At 36.9% G+C, this 18,841-nt stretch overlaps 1 protein-coding gene across 50 annotated transcripts in view; it reads left to right on the top strand.

Annotated features, from left to right (window-relative positions):
- PCM1 (pericentriolar material 1) overlaps positions 1 to 18,841 on the top strand; it is a 90,984-nt gene that overhangs the window by 65,901 nt on the left and 6,242 nt on the right. For 41 of the 50 annotated variants that reach the window (XM_086380589.1, XM_086380614.1, XM_086380621.1 and 38 more), the window contains 8 exons: positions 4,521 to 4,632; positions 6,279 to 6,440; positions 6,680 to 6,816; positions 10,498 to 10,632; positions 11,300 to 11,497; positions 15,777 to 15,839; positions 16,101 to 16,236; positions 16,529 to 16,689. In XM_086380589.1, coding sequence (XP_086236715.1) covers positions 4,521 to 4,632; positions 6,279 to 6,440; positions 6,680 to 6,816; positions 10,498 to 10,632; positions 11,300 to 11,497; positions 15,777 to 15,839; positions 16,101 to 16,236; positions 16,529 to 16,689 — 1,104 coding nt within the window. The remainder of the gene's footprint in view (positions 1 to 4,520; positions 4,633 to 6,278; positions 6,441 to 6,679; positions 6,817 to 10,497; positions 10,633 to 11,299; positions 11,498 to 15,776; positions 15,840 to 16,100; positions 16,237 to 16,528; positions 16,690 to 18,841) is intronic. The other 9 variants (XM_086380624.1, XM_086380610.1, XM_086380617.1 and 6 more) reach the window with 1 other exon arrangement.

The raw sequence follows: 18,841 nt of genomic DNA, 5'->3' as shown, positions 1-18,841 counted from the left end.
CAGTCAAAATATGACAGCAGTCAAACACCGAAAGTTATATAGAAATGATAGCTTATAAGGTCTAAAATAACTGTATTTATATCTCCTTTGTCCAATATAGGAGTTGAGTCGTAATAGCTCAGTTAGTAAAGAATCTGCCTGTAATGTAGGAGACCCTGGTTCGATTCCTGGGTCAGAAAGATCCACTGGAGAAGGGACAGGCTACCCACTCCAGTATTCTTGGGCTTCCCTTGTGGCTCAGCTGGTACAGAATCCACCTGAAATGCCGGAGACCTGGGTTCAGTCCCTGGGTTGGGAAGATCCCCTGGAGAAGGGAAAGGCTACCCACTCCAGTATTCTGGCCTAGAGAGTTTCATGCACTGTATAGTCAGTCCATGGGGTCACAAAAGAGTCAGACATGACTAACCAACTTTCACTCACTCACACATTTAGTAAAAATTGCTGTGTTCATTCAAGACATTTGAGTAAATCATACAGCAATTAGATCACAGAACCGTTGAATAAATACAAGATAAATTATGTTTTTAGGTTAGAAGAGAAGCTAGACCAAAAAAAGCCTAGAAGAAAATGTAATTTAATGTATTAAAACTGTTGAAGAAAATTTTGAGTAAAGTAAAAAGGGCCTGGAAATGAAAGAGTGATGAGGGAAGTATATATTTTCAATAAACTATATTCTCCAAGTAGCACCTACTTTGCACATAGTGGATTGAATGTATGCCAACTGCTAAGAGACTGAGGAGGTAATGAGCTCACTTGGAAATCACCTGTTTAAAGGTTCAGATCCTGATTCTATTTTAAAAGATTGTATGTATGTGGTCCTGGGATAGCAATTATGTTCTTTTTTATACCACCTTCAGCACCTGGATATTCATGGATCAGAGTACCATAATTGATTAGCAAATGTCTACTATGATTATGAAGTTGGAAGCATATTATTGTGTTTCTTCCCATGGTTAATATGATAACATAAGCTTTTTTCCTGAAAAGATAGTGTTTTCTCCAGAGATGATCATCTTTTCTTCATGTATAGTAACTTCCTTACAATTATTGAGGACTTAGAAATTTTTGCTCTATTTTTGCTCTTGTGTTTAAAATGGTACTTCCCCAAGTCATCTTTTCTGCTTAAAATTTTTCTTCACCAGGCTCCAGCCCTTAAACTACTATGAACATAAACCTATGTACAAAAAGTACATGGTTTTGATTGACTTTATTATCAAATATAAGTTAATGTAACAGATTGGTACTTGGAATTAATTGTTATTGTAACCAGTTGAAAATTGTGTTGTCTTTTTTGGTGGGAAATGAAGTGTTCCAGCTGTATACATAAAACATAGGAGATACTAGCTTATATTAAATTTATTAGCCTTGAAATGACTGAGAGAGCATGAAGAATGTCTTTTTTGAAAAATCTTTTTTAGTAATTTTATATCCTTAACTCTAGCGCCTTTCTTTTTATCCAAATTTCATATAGGCAGCATTACTTCCAGTTATTTTAAAGGATTTGAGCCCATTGTTTTGCACAATACATTTGGAAAATTGAGCTACAACTTATGATATAATTAACCTGACAAGCTTTTAAAGTTAAATAAGATTTAAAGATGTAGTAATACTTTGTAAGTAGGTGTCTTAGCTTAGGCTGGTTCAACAAAATACTGTAGACTGGATGGCTTAAACGAGAGAGATTTATTTCTCACGATTCTGGAGGCTAGGAAGTCCTGAGAATGTTGTACCGGCAGACTCGGTTCTTGGTGTGGACCCTCTTCCTGGCTTGCAGTTGGCCACCTTCTCTCTGTATCCTTGTGCAGTGAGAGAAAGCTCTGATGTCTCTTCCTTGTCTTAAAAGGGTCATCAAGGGGACTCTACCCTGGTGACTTCATCTAAACCTGACTACCTCTCAGCTGCCCTGCCTCCTAATATCTCCACTTTGGGAGTTGAACTTCAATATATAAATTTTGTGAGGGACACAAAAATTCATTCCATTACCATAGGGACTTGGCACAAATAACTATACTTAGAATTACTTTTAAATAAATAAATCAGTTCTTTAATTTTTCATCTAAAACGTAAATTCTTCATTTATATCATCATCTTCCCTTTATTTATGTCATTTAGTCAGCAGCAGTGCTAGCACAATGTCCAGTGTTCATATCCACAGATCCAGAGCAGTGCTAGCCACTAGAATGTTCCAAATGTCTTACAATCTGCATTGTCTAGTACAGTATCTATTAGCACACATGGCTTTCGAGCACTAATGTGGCTAATGGGATTGAGGAACTAAATTTTAAGTGTTGTTTAACTAGCTGCATGGCTAGTGGTTACCATATTGGGTGGATATAGAGTCTCATTCTCCATGTTACTAAGCCAGGGTCCTTGGAGTTCCATTTATGGAGGTTTTCAGATACCTTTTAGGGCATGTAAACATTTCCATGCCATGAAAGAGAGAATTGAAGTAGTCATCTGGAGATTATAAATTAAGGAGGATGAGGAATTGAGGTTTAGGAAGAGGAAGAGACAGTTTCCATCATCGACTCCAGGTGCTGTAAAATGGCAAAGTCACATCTAACTTTGGGTATTGCTTGAAGGCGTAACAAAATGTTTCCATTTCTTAAAACATGTTCCCTTATGCCAGAATTTCCTTTAATCAGGGACAGGCCTTTCATTTCATAATTTAAGAGAAACTTTAAAAGATCAATAACTTGGAAAGAAGATAGTTTTGAGATGAGTTGCAGTCAAAATATAATTGATACTCCCTCCTACTCATACTGTACACAAAAATTAATTTGAAACTACTTTATAGTAGTAGAAGGAACTTCTCTGGTGGCTCAGTGGTAAAGAATCCACCTTCCAATGCAGGAGACACAGGTTCGACCGCTGGATCCAGAAGATTCCCTGGAGGAGGAAATGGCAACCCACTCCAGTATTCTTGCCTGGGAAATTCCATGGACAGAGGAGCCTGACAGGCTACAGTCCATGGGGTCTCAAAAGAGTCACTCAAGAACAACAGTACTGGAAAAGTTAAAACTATAAAACTTAGAAAAAAAAAAACTATGATTTTGACATGAGAGAGATTTTGTAGGACATAGCACTAAATATGAAAGGAAAAAAATAAATTGGACTTCATCAAAGTAAAATCCTTCTGCTTTTCAAAAGGTACCATTAGGAGATAACAGCCTTAGTACATATATCTGGCAAATGACTGTATAAAAAGCCTAACTATAGAAAGGGCTTTAATTGTAAGAAATCAACTCAAGGGACTCCCTGGCAGTCCAGTGGTTATGGCTTCATGCTTCTAGTGCAGGAGGCCTGGGTTCAATCCCTGGTTGGGGAACAAGGATTCCATATTCCATGGGGTGCATCCAGAAAAAAAAATCAGCTCATAAAAATGGGCAGGAGATTTGAACATGTGTTTCACAAAAGAATATATGTAAATGGCCAGTGTGCAAATTAAAACCACATGAGATTCTACCTCACACCTGCTAGAAAAGCAATCTAAAAAAGCTTTTAGACATCTAAAAGATGGACAATAAGAAGTATTGGTGTGCACTTGAAACAGTTGGAACTTTCATACTGCTTGTAGGATTGTAAAAATTGTAACAACCACTTTGGAAGGCAGTTGGGCAGTTCTTGTAAAGTTAAACATAAACTTGGCATGTGACCCAGCAATTTCTTTTCTAGGTATTCATCTTAGAGAAATGAAAACATATCCACAAATACTTGTACACTAATGTTAATATCATCTTTAGTCATATAGCTTCAAACTGGAAACATCAACAGATAAATGGATAAATAAACAGTGGTATATCCATACAATGGAATACTATTTCAGCCATTAAAAAATAATGAACTTCTGAAACACAACAACATGGATTAATTTCAGAAACATACTGAGTGAAAGAAGCAAGACACTAAAGAGTATATACTGAGTGGTTCCATTTATATAAGGTTCTAGAAACAGCAAAACTAATCTCTGGTGATAGAAATCATGTGAGTGGGGAGTAGAGGATACAAAGGAACTCTGGGCTGATGGAAATGGTGTTATCTTTAGGAAAGATGGTTGCCTCAGTGCGTATATTTTTCAAAACTCATCAAACTGTACACTTAATGGGTGCATTGTTGTATGTAAATTATATTTCAATAAAAATTTTTAAAAATATAAATGGTGCCGTCAGTGTTTTTCTTCTGATATGAGACAACCAGGTATCATAGTAAAGTATTAGATACTGTTAGAGTTTGAAGGTAGAATCTCCCCGAGGGTGTAGGAGTAATGTTGCCTCTTCCAAGGTAGAGTGTGGTTAGCTGGCACTATGCATTTTCACCTCAGTAATGACAACGTGTTCTGCAAGGCTACTTGATGTTTGATATTCTCTGTGACTCTGCATTCAACCATTCATAACTTCCATTATATCACAGTTTGAAGTGTTTTATGCAAATAGTTTCTATGTTACATTTTTAATATTAATCCATACAATTTTAAAAGCAATACTAGTGACTTTTATTTGTTTTTTTAAACTACAACTTAGGAAACTTTTGAGAAGAACTTTGAGAGAGAAACACATAAAATAAGTGAGCAAAATGATGCTGATAATGCTAGTGTATCTTCAACTTGTGAGCCTTTTGCAACAGATGTTCTGGGTAAGCAGAATTTTTTGTAATCTTAGAACATGACTTAAATAAAATCTTTGAATTGCATTGATAAGGAAACAAAAGTTTAGAAAGGGAAGGTGTGGTAGAAAGAATGTGAACTTAAAATACTACCCATCCATCAGTCTAAATTCAGCCGTCTCTTGACTGTTAACTCTTTGACTTTGGGCCAGTCATCTCATCTTTCTGACTTTCTGCATATACTTAGGAAATGGGGTCTTACCATGCTATGTTCTTGTGGAAAATAAGCAGTTTTCTAGCATGCTTAATAGAAGTTCAGAGGAAAGTCATCCCTTGTCAGTTCTGTGAGAAGAGACTCTGAATGCTCAGTTGCCAGAACAACGACATGCCACATATATTAGGCAATTAATGTTTAATAAATGAATGAAATCATTTTTTTTTACTAAATGTTGGATTTCAAAATAAAAATCATCTTAAGATCTTCTAGTTAATCAGTAAGAAGAATTTAGAGGTAGCATTGCCTCATCCAGTCACATCTTCAATAAAAATGTGAACTTGGTAATTTGCAGTAAGAACTGAAATTTCTTAGCATATATAATCTATCGTTGGAAACCCAGGCAACTCTAAGGCATGACACATTGTATTTCTTCCATCAGTAGTAAAACAAAAGCTTAGAGAGTCTCATAGATCAGAGAGAAAAAAGCCCCAAGTCCTAAATTTGGAAAGAAAATTAGAGAAAAGAAAGATGTCTAAGTACCTGTCATTTTCCAGGCTGTAGCATATCAAAATGTCCCCAAGTATTCACTCATTCAGACTTCCAGGACACTTAGTTGTTAGAATAATGTCCTGTAATTCTAGTTTTTGTTTATATGATGAAAACAAGATTTAGATGATTTCAAAAGCCTTTTCCATGACAAAAGAAAAGGGTCAAGCCTTGCTGTATTGTTAGGTACCTTTCAGTAAGCAGTAAGTTTTCCTTTTGCCTTACTAAGTATTAATATGAGGACTCTAAACCCTAGCTCTCTCTAGGAGCTCCCATCTATTAAATATTAACACTTATCAAGTCTGTACTGAGCTCATGTCATTATAGAGAAAAGGTAATCTATAGTCAACCTTCTCCCTTTTTTTTTTTACTTACTGAGTTCTCAAGCGATTTTGAGTTGTACCTACTCAGTTTCATTAGCTGATTGTTTATTTAAAGTTCTTCAACATTAGCTTTGTCTGAAGTGAGCAAAAGAGAATTGGGAAATCTCATTCTTAGGTCTTGTCTTTACCTTAATTGCTTGTATTAGGTTGGATTATTTACATCAGAATTTGCATGATATTTTGAAATTATTTTTTGCTGTACTGTTTATGTGAAATAACATATGGACTTACGAGTCTAAGAGACCTGGGTTCCAATTCTTGATTCTGTATTTAACTGGCTGTGAAACCTTGGGCAGTTGCTTAAGTTCTGTGAAAATGAGGGTACTATCATCTACTATATAGGGTTATTTTAAGGATTAAGTACATGTGGTAATACATGCCAAGTACCCAAATAGTACAGTATCTGAAACTTGTTAAGTTAGTTTTTCTTCCCTATATTCAGACATTATATTTTTATTAGTAAATTTTATAGGATACATGAAAAGAGTTTGCTTTTATATTTGCTAGAAATATTTTTGTTCTGTACACAGGTGACACTGTGATTCACTTAGATCAGGCATTAGCCAGAATGAGAGACTACACGCATATGAAGATGGAGGCTGACAGTAGTCCAGACGTCAGGTGCACCTGCAGGATCGTTGAGGATGACGATGGTGCTGCTGCCACGACCACGATTAGTAATAATTTAGAAGGTGTGTTCTTGAACTGACTAAAAATCCATATATAAAGAACTATGAACCCCACCTGATGTATAATGGGAATTTTTGGACCACTTTTAATTATCAGCAGTACTAGAACTACATGGATGTTCCTTTGTGTTATTTTAGCATAAAATCATCAGAATTCAATGTTCTTTAGAATTTTGCATAAATGTATACATTTCACATCATAGACTTTATTTGCTAATGTAGCATTTTCTCTTTTAAAATAGAAACTCCTGTTATTGAAAATCATAGTTCCCAGCAACCCGTGAGTGAAGTTGCTACCGTCCCGTGTCCTAGAATTGATACTCAGCAACTGGACCGGCAAATTAAAGCAATTATGAAAGAAGTCATTCCTTTTTTGAAGGTAAGTAATAATTTTTAAAAATAAGTAAGTGTTCTGTTTTATATTTTAAAATTCATGCCAAAGACTCCATCGTAGTAAATTAAGAAAAATAGATAAAAGAAAAAACTAAAATCACTCATAATTATGTTACCCAGAGATAGCGCCTGTCAGTATTTTGTCAACCTTTCTGTAATATTTTGCCCACATATATGTGCATTCTGCTTTTTTCAAATATTAATGATACCATAAACATCTTTCTAGATGACTATTTTTCTATTGCATATTTTTTAATGGTTATACATACACACATTGATTCATTATTCATTCAAAAATTTTTGTGGAATACCTACTTTATGCCAGGTGTTGGGACATAATAATGAACAAGTCAAGGCCTTTGCTCTCATGAAGTTTACATGATAGGATGAGAATATGGGTTTAAAAAAATAGGTAAATATAGAACATATAAGTAGATGTATGTCAGGTAGTCCATGCAGAGAATTAAAATATGGTGATGTGATAGTGTGTTTTTGACTGGACGGTCAGGGAAGTCTTCTTGAAGAAGGAGCATTTATGCAGAGGTGTGAATAAAGAGATGGCTTAAGCCAAGATCATTCCAGACGGAGAAAGGCCTTGAAGTAGAAGCTTGCTTGGCATGTTGAAGAAACTGGAGGAACGACTGTATGGCTATAGGAAAATTCGTGTGAGATGATGTTGGAATAGGAGGAAGGGCCAATTATGCAGACTGTCATAGGCATGGGTCACAGCTTGGATTTTGTTGGAAGTTCGAAGGGTGACTTGTAGGAGATTTTAAGTAAGAGAAACAAAATCTGATGTTTCTGGAGAATTGAGTATAGGGGTCAGAACAACAGTGAGGCAGGCAAGAAATGATCATGACTTAGGTAAGGGTGTGGTACTAAAGATGGGGCACAGTAGACAAATGGGATATATTTTGAAAATCAGCAGATCTTACTAATAGTAGATGGGGTCACCTAAAGCACAGCACTAGATAAGAGAAGGGAGCCTAGAACTAGAACTAGGGCCCAGGATCAGTGATCAAACATAAAGAGGTTGTGCAAAAGCAGAAGAGCCAGAGTTGACTAAGTAGGACTGCCAGTAGTAAGTTATATGATTGCTACTGTGAGGGTTGAGTATTCATAGAACAGAATTTCCTGTTAATTATTTTATTAGTTCTTGTTGTTAAATGTTTGTGTTTATTCTCTTCTGGTTTGTTTTTCACTATTATGAAAAATGCTTAAATGATTTAGCTAAATTTAAGTATGCATCCCATTTTTATTTCCTTTGACATAATTCTTAGACATAGAATTTGTAGCTTTAAAGGTATGAATATTTTTAAGACTTTTGAGACATTATGCTACATTATCCCTCAGAAAGGTTAACAATTTATATTCCTAGCAACAGTGAAACTATAAGACAAGTAAAGCAGTACCATTTTTTGTTTAATAACAAGGAAGAGGGGAGAGAAGGAAAGCCAGGACTGGTTTCTGAGATGGGACTCTTACATTCTCATTTAATGGAAATTTTAAAAAATAGAGATGAAAAGACAATCTTTTCATTCAGAGTTGGGAAAATACAAAATATGTTGTCATTAGGTTCATTTCTTACAACCTGCTTGTACTTGCCAATGTGTTAGATGCTGACAGCAAAAATTTTTATTTCCGTACACTTATATTTCTTCCCCTGGTGGAAGTAATTGCTTTTTTTGGAGTATTTTGAGAGAAGAGAGAAAAAGCAGTTCTAGGAACAGTTTTCTCCAAAGAGGCTTGATAGCCAAGAGAGGAAAGAGGATCCATCTGTCTACGCCCAAATTATTGCATGTAGAAACTAAAAAGCTTAGCCTCTTCCTGAGCACCCCCAGCAGCACCAGATGGTTTTGTCTCTGCTTCCTCTTCTAATCTTTCAACTCTCTTGCTAGCATTACTGGTGCTTCGAAGGCTTTGACACTTGCTGATACTTCTGTCTAGAATGCTGTTTTTTCACATGTCTGCATGGCTTTCTCCTTTGAACCCTGAAGGCTTTAGTCAAATGTTATTTATTTGGTGAACAGATCTCCCCTTTCCTTACCTGCTTTTCTTTATCTTCATAGTGCTTATCACCTTATAACCTATTTAATATTTGCTCATTGATTTTGTCTGTTTCCCTTGTTACATGTGAACTCCATGAAGTCATGAAGAGTTAACATCAGAGATAGTTTTGGTCAGTGTCTTACCAGTCCCAGGAATAATACATGCACATAGTAGTATTCAGTAAATACTTATTGAATGTTAGTAAGTGAATTGATCTACCAAACCTTGACTGTGGTTTTTAAACTAGTCAAGTATATAGGTTGAAAACTGTTGGCCTACAGGATCCAGATCAGATTCAGCATTGCTCATAAAACTTCTACAGCCTGATCCCAGCCTTTTAACTGTTCCTTCCACATGCCTTGTATCCTGCTTGACATTGTTCAAAAAGGCACATTGCCCATGTTACTTCCTTTGCCCAGAATGGCCTTTATCCTTCCTCTGTTGGTCTTATCCTTCAGGATTGAGCTGAAATAGTTTTGTATGTATTAGCTGGCAGAATTTCTCCTTCTTTTCCCTGCTCTTGGGAAACTTGGTACCTGTCTTTATAGAGCACTTAAGACAAAGTATCACGATTTTCTGCTATATACCCCGCCAATAGAACAAGATCTTTCTCAATTTCTTAGTACTTACCCTCAAGAAGGATCTCAGAGACTAGATAAAAGGAATTTGAGGAGATTAAACAAATACATCAATTTCATCAATTATTTTTGTGTCTTTATTAAAATATATTTTTACCCCCTAAAATATTTATATTCCCCTAAATTATAAGAATATATGCTATTTTATTCTATTTAGGTTATTGCTTACTTCCATCTTAGCCATAAACAGAGTAGTATTGCCTTTTTTCTTTTACATTTTTGTGTTCATGTAATGCAATAAATACTTTTAAATGTGTCTTTTTTGTTAAATTAGGTATATTGGTAGTGATATTTATTTGATATGTATAATTATTTTCTAAATGTTAAAAAATATAACTTACCTTCATGTGTAGGGAATGAAACCATCTCAGAAAATTTTGTTGCATTTGCAGTTTTGTGTCTGATTCTATTCTTTCATGAGGATTCCCTTGCTAAATTTATCACTTCAGACAATTTCTGAGGCCAACAAAATTAGTAGAACTAATGATCTGATTTCAACTATTATGTCTCGTTTCACTTCAAATCTTGATTTTTTTGGGTAGACTTCAGAGGGCTGCTCAACGTCTTCCAACCCACAGTATGTCAGCAGTGCCAAGGCTAAGGAAAGTTAGCAGATAACACAGGAAATTTGGTGGAAGTTGAAGTATGATTGTGCGATTAGTTGAACTGAACTGCAAATAGGCATACAGGCGATATGGAAACTATGGCAGGAATAGTTCCTTAAAGTACAGAAAGAAAGTAGTGGGAAATGTTGAATCAGCCAGTTTCTTATTGGCTATTATCTGCTATGGTGAATCAAAATTTGCAAACCTTTTAGTGTGTGTAGTGGGGAGTTGGCTGTTCTTATGAACAAAGTCTCCAAATGTGCCTCTAAAAGTTGAGGAGCTTATGCAAGAACAATACACTCTCATATATCATGTGGATTAACACTTTTTACACAATAAGTAAGTTATATCTTAACCAACTAGAATTTTTCTCAGGAGCACATGGATGAAGTATGTTCTTCTCAACTTCTAACCTCAGTAAGACGCATGGTTTTGGTCCTTACTCAGCAAAACAATGAGAGCAAAGAGTTTGTAAAGTTCTTTCATAAGCAGCTTGGAAGTATATTACAGGTAAGAGCTTGTACTTATATGACTTACCAGTATGTACCATGTGGTTAGGACTCCCTGCCCCCCCCCCCCTCCTTTTTCTGGCATTACACAATTTATTCAAGTAGATGTTCATTCTAGCATCCGTTTGGGATGACGCTGTAATACATTTTAGGTTATTCCTTACTTAATTAAAAAATACTGTATTAGGCCCTGTGTCTTCATTTAACTTTACCATCTCTAAGGCTTTTTCCAACTCTAATAAAATTTTGTTTTGATTTTTCCTCTACCTAAGAACAACATTTCAAGTTTGGAATGTTTAGAAAGTATTCCTTGGTATTTTCTAAAATAATTTTTTTTCTTTTTTTTTTTTTTTTACCAATCTGGGAAATTGTAGAAACTGGAAACTATTGATAGTAGAGACTTCTTGGGCTGTAACAGTAACTAAATTATGTAATAGTAGTGCTTCCTAACTGGGGGCAGGACTAGCAAGAGTCCTGCTTAGTAATATTCACCTATTGTTTTTTAGCCTATCTTGGACATTAGTTTTAAGTTTTTCAGTACTAAAAAGTTACAAAATTGTTTTTCCCTTCATGAGTATTATAATTCAAATTTGTTAATCATCTGTATTTCTCTACCCACAGTTAAAGTTTGGTATAATCTTAAAGTGATTTGGTTTGTCTTTGAATAGGATTCACTGGCAAAATTTGCTGGCAGAAAACTGAAGGATTGTGGAGAAGATCTTCTTGTAGAGATATCTGAAGTGTTATTTAATGAATTGGCTTTCTTTAAGCTCATGCAAGATTTGGATAATAATAGTGTAACTGTTAAACAGAGATGCAAAAGGAAAATAGAAGCTGCTGGAGTGATACAGTCTTATGCAAAAGAGGTAAATGACATTCATTTTGATATAGAAATAGTTGTAATTAGTGTATAAATGTCCTTTTTGATCTTTATGAGTAAATAAAATCATACTTGACCTCACCGAAGCATTTTTTTTTTTTTTGTAATGTGAGTTAATCAGATTATAAGTCAATAACGTAACACCAGCCACTTACTGTATCTCAGTAACAGCAGTGGCTCGAGATCAGGGATGCTCAAGACAGGAACAGGTGGCAGGGGATTGTTAAGTATCTACTTCACGTTGTGGCCGCTTATCCAGAGAGAGAGGACTGGGATCTGGCCATTGGCCAGCTGCCTGCTGTGGCTATTGTTAATCACAGTAGATGCCCCAGGAGTGTTAGCACCTCAGCCAACACACATGCTTGTTATTAGTTAGGCCATGGTTGCACATCCCTGTAGCTACTATGCCCTGTTGAATTAGTCTTGATCACATATGAAATTGGATGTTTTTTCCCCTCAGCTGAGGCCTCAGTTCAGTCAGTCAGTTGAGTCGCTCAGTCATGTCTGACTCTTTGCAACCCCATGAATCGCAGCATGCCAGGCCTCCCTGTCCATCACCAACTCCTGGAGTTCACTCAGACTCAGGTCCATCGAGTCGGTGATGCCATCCAGCCATCTCATCCTCTGTCGTCCCCTTCTCCTCCTGCCCCCAATCCCTCCCAACATCAGTCTTTTCCAGTGAGTCAACTCTTCGCATGAGGTGGCCAAAGTACTGGAGTTTCAGCTTCAGCATCATTCCCTCCAAAGAAATCCCAGGGCTGATCTCCTTCAGAATGGACTGGTTGGATCTCCTTGCAGTCCAAGGGACTCTCAAGAGTCTTCTCCAACACCACAGTTCAAAAGCATCAATTCTTCAGTGCTCAGCCTTCTTCACAGTCCAACTCTCACATCCATACATGACCACAGGAAAAACCATAGCCTTGACTAGACGGACCTCTGTTGCCAAAGTAATGTCTCTGCTTTTTAATATGTTGTCTAGGTTGGTCATAACTTTCCTTCCAAGGAGTAAGCGTCTTTTAATTTCATGGCTGAAATCACCATCTGTAGTGATTTTGGACACTGACCCTGACACTGTCTCCACTGTTTGCCTGTCTGTTTGCCTTGAAGTGATGGGACCAGATGCCATGATCTTCGTTTTCTGAATGTTGAGCTTTAAGCCACCTTTTTCGCTCTCCTCTTTCACTTTCATCAAAAGGCTTTTTAGTTCCTCTTCACTTTCTGCCATAAGGGTGGTGTCATCTGCATATCTGAGGTTATTGATATTTCTCCCGGTAATCTTGATTCCAGCTTGTGCTTCTTCCAGCCCAGTGTTTCTCATGATGTACTCTGCATAGAAGTTAAATAAGAAGGGTGACAATATGCAGCCTTGACGTACTCCTTTTCCTATTTGGAACCAGTCTGTTCCATGTCCAATTCTAACTGTTGCTTCCTGACCTACATACAGGTTTCTCAAGAGGCAGGTCAGGTGGTCTGGTATTCCCATTTCCTTCAGAATTTTCCACAATTTATTATGATCCACACAGTCAAAGGCTTTGGCATAGTCAGTAAAGCAGAAATAGATGTTTTTCTGGAACTCTCTTGCTTTTTCCATGATCCAGCAGATGTTGGCAATTTGATCTCTGGTTCCTCTGCCTTTTCTAAAACCAGCTTGAACATCTGGAAGTTCACGGTTCACATATTGCTGAAGCCTGGCTTGGAGAATTTTGAGCATTACTTTGCTAGCGTGTGAGATGAGTGCAATTGTGCGGTAGTTTGAGCATTCTTTGGCATTGCCTTTCTTTGGGATTGGAATGAAAACTGACCTTTTCCAATCCTGTGGCCATTGCTGACTTTTCCAAATTTGTGGGCATATTGAGTGCAGCACTTTCACAGCATCATCTTTCAAGATTTGAAATAGCTCCACTGGAATTCCATCACCTCCACTAGCTTTGTTCATAGTGATGCTTTCTAAGGTCCACTTGACTTCACATTCCAGGATGTCTGGCTCTAGATGAGTGATCACACCATTGTGATTATATGGGTCGTGAAGATGGTTTTTGTACAGTTCTTCTGTGTATTCTTGCCACCTCTTCTTAACATCTTCTGCTTCTGTTAGGTCCATACCATTTCTGTCCTTTATTGAGCCCATCTTTGCATGAAATGTTCCCTTGGTATCTCTAATTTTCTTGAAGAGATTTCCAGTCTTTCCCATTCTGTTGTTTTCCTCTATTTCTTTGCATTGATTGCTGAGGAAGGCTTTCTTATCTCTCCTTGCCATTCTTTGGAACTCTGCATTCAGATGCTTATAGCTTTCCTTTTCTCCTTTGCTTTTCGCTTCTCTTCTTTTCACAGCTATTTGTAAGGCTTCCTCAGACAGCCATTTTGCTTTTTTGCATTTCTTTTCCATGGGGATGGTCTTGATCCGTGTCTCCTGTACAATGTCATGAACCGCCATCCATAGTTCATCAGGCACTCTATCAGATCTAGTCCCTTAAGTCTATTTCTCACTTCCACTGTATAATCATAAGGGATTTGATTTAGGTCATACCTGAATGGTCTAGTGGTTTCCCCCACTTTCTTCAATTTAAGTCTGAATTTGGCAATAAGGAGTTCATGAATCTGAGCCACAGTCAGCTCCCTGTCTTGTTTTTGCTGACTGTATAGAGCTTCTCCATCTTTGGCTGCAAAGAATATAATCAGTTTGATTTTGGTGTTGACCATCTGGTTATGTCCGTGTGTAGAGTCTTCTCTTGTGTTGTTGAAAGAGTGTGTTTGCTGTGACCAGTGCGTTCTCTTGGCAAAACTCTTATTAGTCTTTGCCCTGCTTCATTCCATATTCCAAGGCCAGATTTGCCTGTTGCTCCAAGGTGTTTCTTGACTTCTACTTTTGCATTCCAGTTCCCTATAATGAAAAGGACATCTTTTTGGGGTGTTAGTTCTAAAAGTTCTTGTAGGTCTTCATAGAACCGTTCAACTTCAGCTTCTTCAGTGTTACTGGTTGGGGCATAGACTTGGTTTACTGTGATACTGAATGGTTTGCCTTGGAAACAAACAGAGATCATTCTGTCTTTTTTGAGATTGAGGCCTACCAGGAGGCTTTCCCCCGAGACACCAGCACCCTTTTCTTGACTCTAATCATAAGAGGAAAAACAGGTCAAGACCCAAAACATAAAGAGATAACCCTTCTTGCAGAAATCTAAACTAGGTAAAATCAGGCAGGCCACCTTTTTCAGGCTTTTCGTAATGTTTTTCTTCTAGACATAAGTTTCAGATAATTTCAGCCATTACTTAGAGCTTGAAGAAAATAGAACAGGATGATATGATAAAAATGATAGAGAGGACTGCTTTAGATGGCAGAATCAAGAGGCTCCTTCAGGGGATGAAATGTGAGCTAAGCTATGGAAAGACAAGAGTTTATAATGAAGATGAGAGGAGAGAACTGTTAAGTTTAACAGTTCCAGGCAGAGAGAACCATTAAGTGTAAAAACTTCAAAGCAGGATTGAGTGTTTTGGGGAAGAGAGAAACCAGGGAGGCAGGAACACTTTAAATGAGGTGAGCCTGTAGGAGATGAAGTCACAGAGGTAAATAGGACAAGTTTGTGAAATCTTAGAAACTGTTGTAGGGACCTTATATTTTATTTTATTCTAAGCATGATGGAAACCCACAGGAAAGTTTGAGAGAGGGGAGTGTCCTAATCGTAGTTAAGATTTGTCAGGCTTCGTTATTGAGTAGGAATTGTAGGTGAGTAGAGAGAGAAGCAGAGAGACTTCTCGGAAGGTTGTTGCAGTTGTCCATGTAAGAAGTGTCTCAGCTCTTATGTAAGAAGTGGGTGAGTAAGAAGTGTCTCAGCTCTGAGTGTGTAACAGTACGTACATTAGGATGATTGAGTCAAATGCAGTCTAGTAGTTCAGATGTGGGTAATAAACATAAAGTACAGGCTGATTCTGACTTGTGCATTTTGGTGAATGAAGGGCAATTTACTGAGATTAGGAAGACTGAAGGGAGACGGGGGTTTTAGAAGGAAAGGAATCAAGATTTTTGTTTTGGATTTAGTAAGTTTGTGATGTTTCTTAGATATCCAAGGAGATGTCAGGTAGACCGTGTTGCTTTTTGTTTTTCTTCATTTAAAAGATTTATTTAATAAGAGTTGAATTTATATTTCTAAGAAAACAGTAATCTCTTTGGATGATGGTTTAAGAATGCAGGATTTGTTAAAGTTTACTGAGTACTTAAGTGTGATAATGAATGATCACCCCTGAATTCTGCCTAACCGATTTGCTTATAGGCCAAAAGGATTCTTGAAGGAGATCACAGTTCACCTGCTGGAGAAATTGATGATGAAGACAAAGTATGTGCTAATTCAGTGGCTTTTGAAACAAAAGATTAAATAATTTTAGTAGCTTTTACCTTAATAGTAGAGAGCAAAGTAGATCATAAAATGTCCTTTCTTCTGACAGAGTTTTATTTTCTTTTAAAAACAACTAAATTTAAAATCATTCTTTATATTTTTTAATTAGATAATGACTTACTAATTTTTATGATAGACTTACTATATACCTTTAAAAAATGTACTTTAAGGAATTAATTACTCAAATTTATTTGTGGCTAGGACAAGGATGAGACGGAAACAGTTAAGCAGACTCAAACGTCTGAGGTTTATGATGGTGACGGCCCCAAAAATGTGAGATCTGATATTTCTGATCAAGAGGATGATGAAGAAAGTGAAGAATGTCCAGTGTCTATTAGTAAGTCTGAAGGCTCTAGACTAGGTTTATGCATTAGTTCTTTACAGATCACTTATTGAAACAGTTTGTTGCAGTGGAATGAATATAGAATTAGGTGTTAGACAACTGTGAATTTCAGTGTGACCCTGACTAAGTTCCCTGTCCTTGCAGCAGCAGTTTCCTAGCACTTACGGGTTTGAAGGTTTCAGACGCTGTATGTGAGGCACTTGCACAGTGTGGCATGCAATAAATGGCAGCTGCTAGGAAGGAAGTGCTGGAACTTTTACTTAAAGTTGTGTGTTGATCGACCTAGGTTTGTCCAAAGCTGAAACTCAGGCTTTGACTAATTACGGAAGTGGAGAAGATGAGAATGAAGATGAAGAGATAGAAGAATTTGAAGAGGGACCTGTAGATGTCCAGACGTCACTTCAGGCTAACACTGAAACTACAGAAGAAAATGAACACGATGATCAGGTATTCCAGTGCAGACTCACACACTCTTCACCATTCTTCCTGTGACACCTAAAAGCACATTCTTTTTAAACATGCTAAAATCAACAGCTTCCCCATTCTCATTTTCATGAATATAGACTTCTTCAATATCCTTATTAAAATCTAAAACACTTATTTTTTTTTATTCAGCAATGTTTTTACATTTAAAGCACTTAAAATATTTTAATAACAAATCCTGAAAACTATGTGATGACTTTAGATTTTTATTTTTAACTTATGTTTTTTCTAGTTTTACATGGAAGTAGTATGTAACAAAATAAAATCATTCCCCTTCCTATCCTCACCTCAGCCTGCCCCAGAGGCAAAACTTTGTGTGATTTCTTCTGCTGTTTACCCTCTATCTAAATAATATGTGTGTGTATTTATTTATTCGTGTATGTGTTAGATGTTACCTTTTGAATTCTATTATAGCAGGTGAAGACTCTTAGGTCACATATGATTCCTCATTTAAGCACGTCTTTTAATTAAATCTGTTTTAATCAAATATTTAGATTTAAATGAACCATGCCAATATTACTGGCTGTTGAGCTAAGCAAATAGTGTTTACTGCTTAGTCTTGTACATTTTTTTCACCTGAATTTAAAAACTGTCTCAATTCTTTATTTATTTTCTTTGATCACGTACCCAAGTGCTTGCTCTGGCCACCAGTAGCTTAATAAATCTCTCAGAATTTTCTTCATGAACCAGTCAGTCAGTTTTGTCCTTTCCGGAGCTTTCTTCCTTCCTGCTCCATTCTGGGTTTGGCTCTTTAGACCTATAGATAGCTACCAGCTAGGGAATCCCCTCTTTCGTACTTTAAGGTCTCAGTTTCTGGAATCAAATCTTGCCTTTCTCTTCCTTGGTTTATCACCTAATTTTGGTGGAATACATCTTCCAGTCACTCTCTAAGAAAGAGTGCAAAACATATCTTGACTTTTTTTTTCCCCCTGCTCAATGTCTTGACTCTTTTAGACCCCATGGACTATAGCCCACCAGCCAGTGAGTAACCATTCCTTTCTCTAGTTGCCATTTTATATTGTCTAAGAAAACTCAGTATTTCTGTGTTGAAAATCATTTCCGCTCAGGTCTTTGAAGGCCTTTCTTAGTTCTGATTTTTCATATATGTCCTTTTTTCTTTATAACTCTAGAAGTTTTTTTCACCTGGAGTTCTGAAATTTTACAGTGATAATATACATTGTTGCTGGTCTTTTTTATTCACTACACTAGGTGTACTCAGTTGTCTTTAATCTGTAGCATGTTTTTCAGGTTTGGTAGATTTTCTTTAATTTCTTCCTCACCATTTTCTCTTCTTTTCTTCTGAAATAAATGTTATCAGATGTTAATTGGCCCTATTTTCTCCTTTTCATTTTATTGACCCATTGATCTGTTTTATCACTTTCTGGGAGATTTATTTGACCTTAACTCTATGATATTATTTTTAGTTCAACTGTCATAATTTTAATTTCTAAGTACTTTTTTCTGATTGTTACTTCTTTTTAGCACCCTTTTACTTCATGGGAGCAGTATTTTCTCTTACCCACACATAAAGGCTTTCTCCAAATATCCAGTCTACCTTTGGTGCTGACATTAAAGAATAATATACCAAAAAGCCAGTTGGAATTCTTTTGGGCTTTACTGTGGGGCAGCCAAGTAGATAACTCTTTGATAGAAAATCCTAAATGGCAATTCCTATTGGAATAGGTTAATTTCTCCAAAGTAGGGAGGGTCTGCCCATCTCCTTCTGCCTGGTAGGAGGTCCCTCTCCTTGGCTGTTGGTGTTCTGAACTTGGGTGCAGGGTTAGGGCTGAGGGTCCCACCATTATACAGCCTTGCGCTAGATCTTCCATTTCATTTTGACACTGTATCCTGTCACTCATGCTTTCCACAGCCTGTCCCTTCCACGGTGCCCCCAAGTCTGAGACTCACTAGCTCATTTCCTCCAAAATATAATTTCCAATTTTCTGTTGAGCCTGGGGAGGGAATCTTAAGTGTCCACGTTTTTCTCAAGCAGCTTCAAACAACCTTCAGCACCACCCCCTTGTCACCGACTCCCACCCCACCACTGTACTCCATCCTTCCTAGAATCTGGGGCATCCAATTATGAGGTGAATCTTCAATTTTCTCTCCTCCTTCA

This window comes from Bos grunniens, chromosome 27 (genome assembly GCF_055505025.1).
Source record: "Bos grunniens cultivar Pamir isolate PY7600 chromosome 27, Bosgru_T2T1.0, whole genome shotgun sequence".
NCBI classification, from domain to species: domain Eukaryota; kingdom Metazoa; phylum Chordata; class Mammalia; order Artiodactyla; family Bovidae; genus Bos; species Bos grunniens.
Note: the sequence above shows the minus strand (reverse complement) of the source record. Positions and strands in the feature narration are given on the sequence as shown.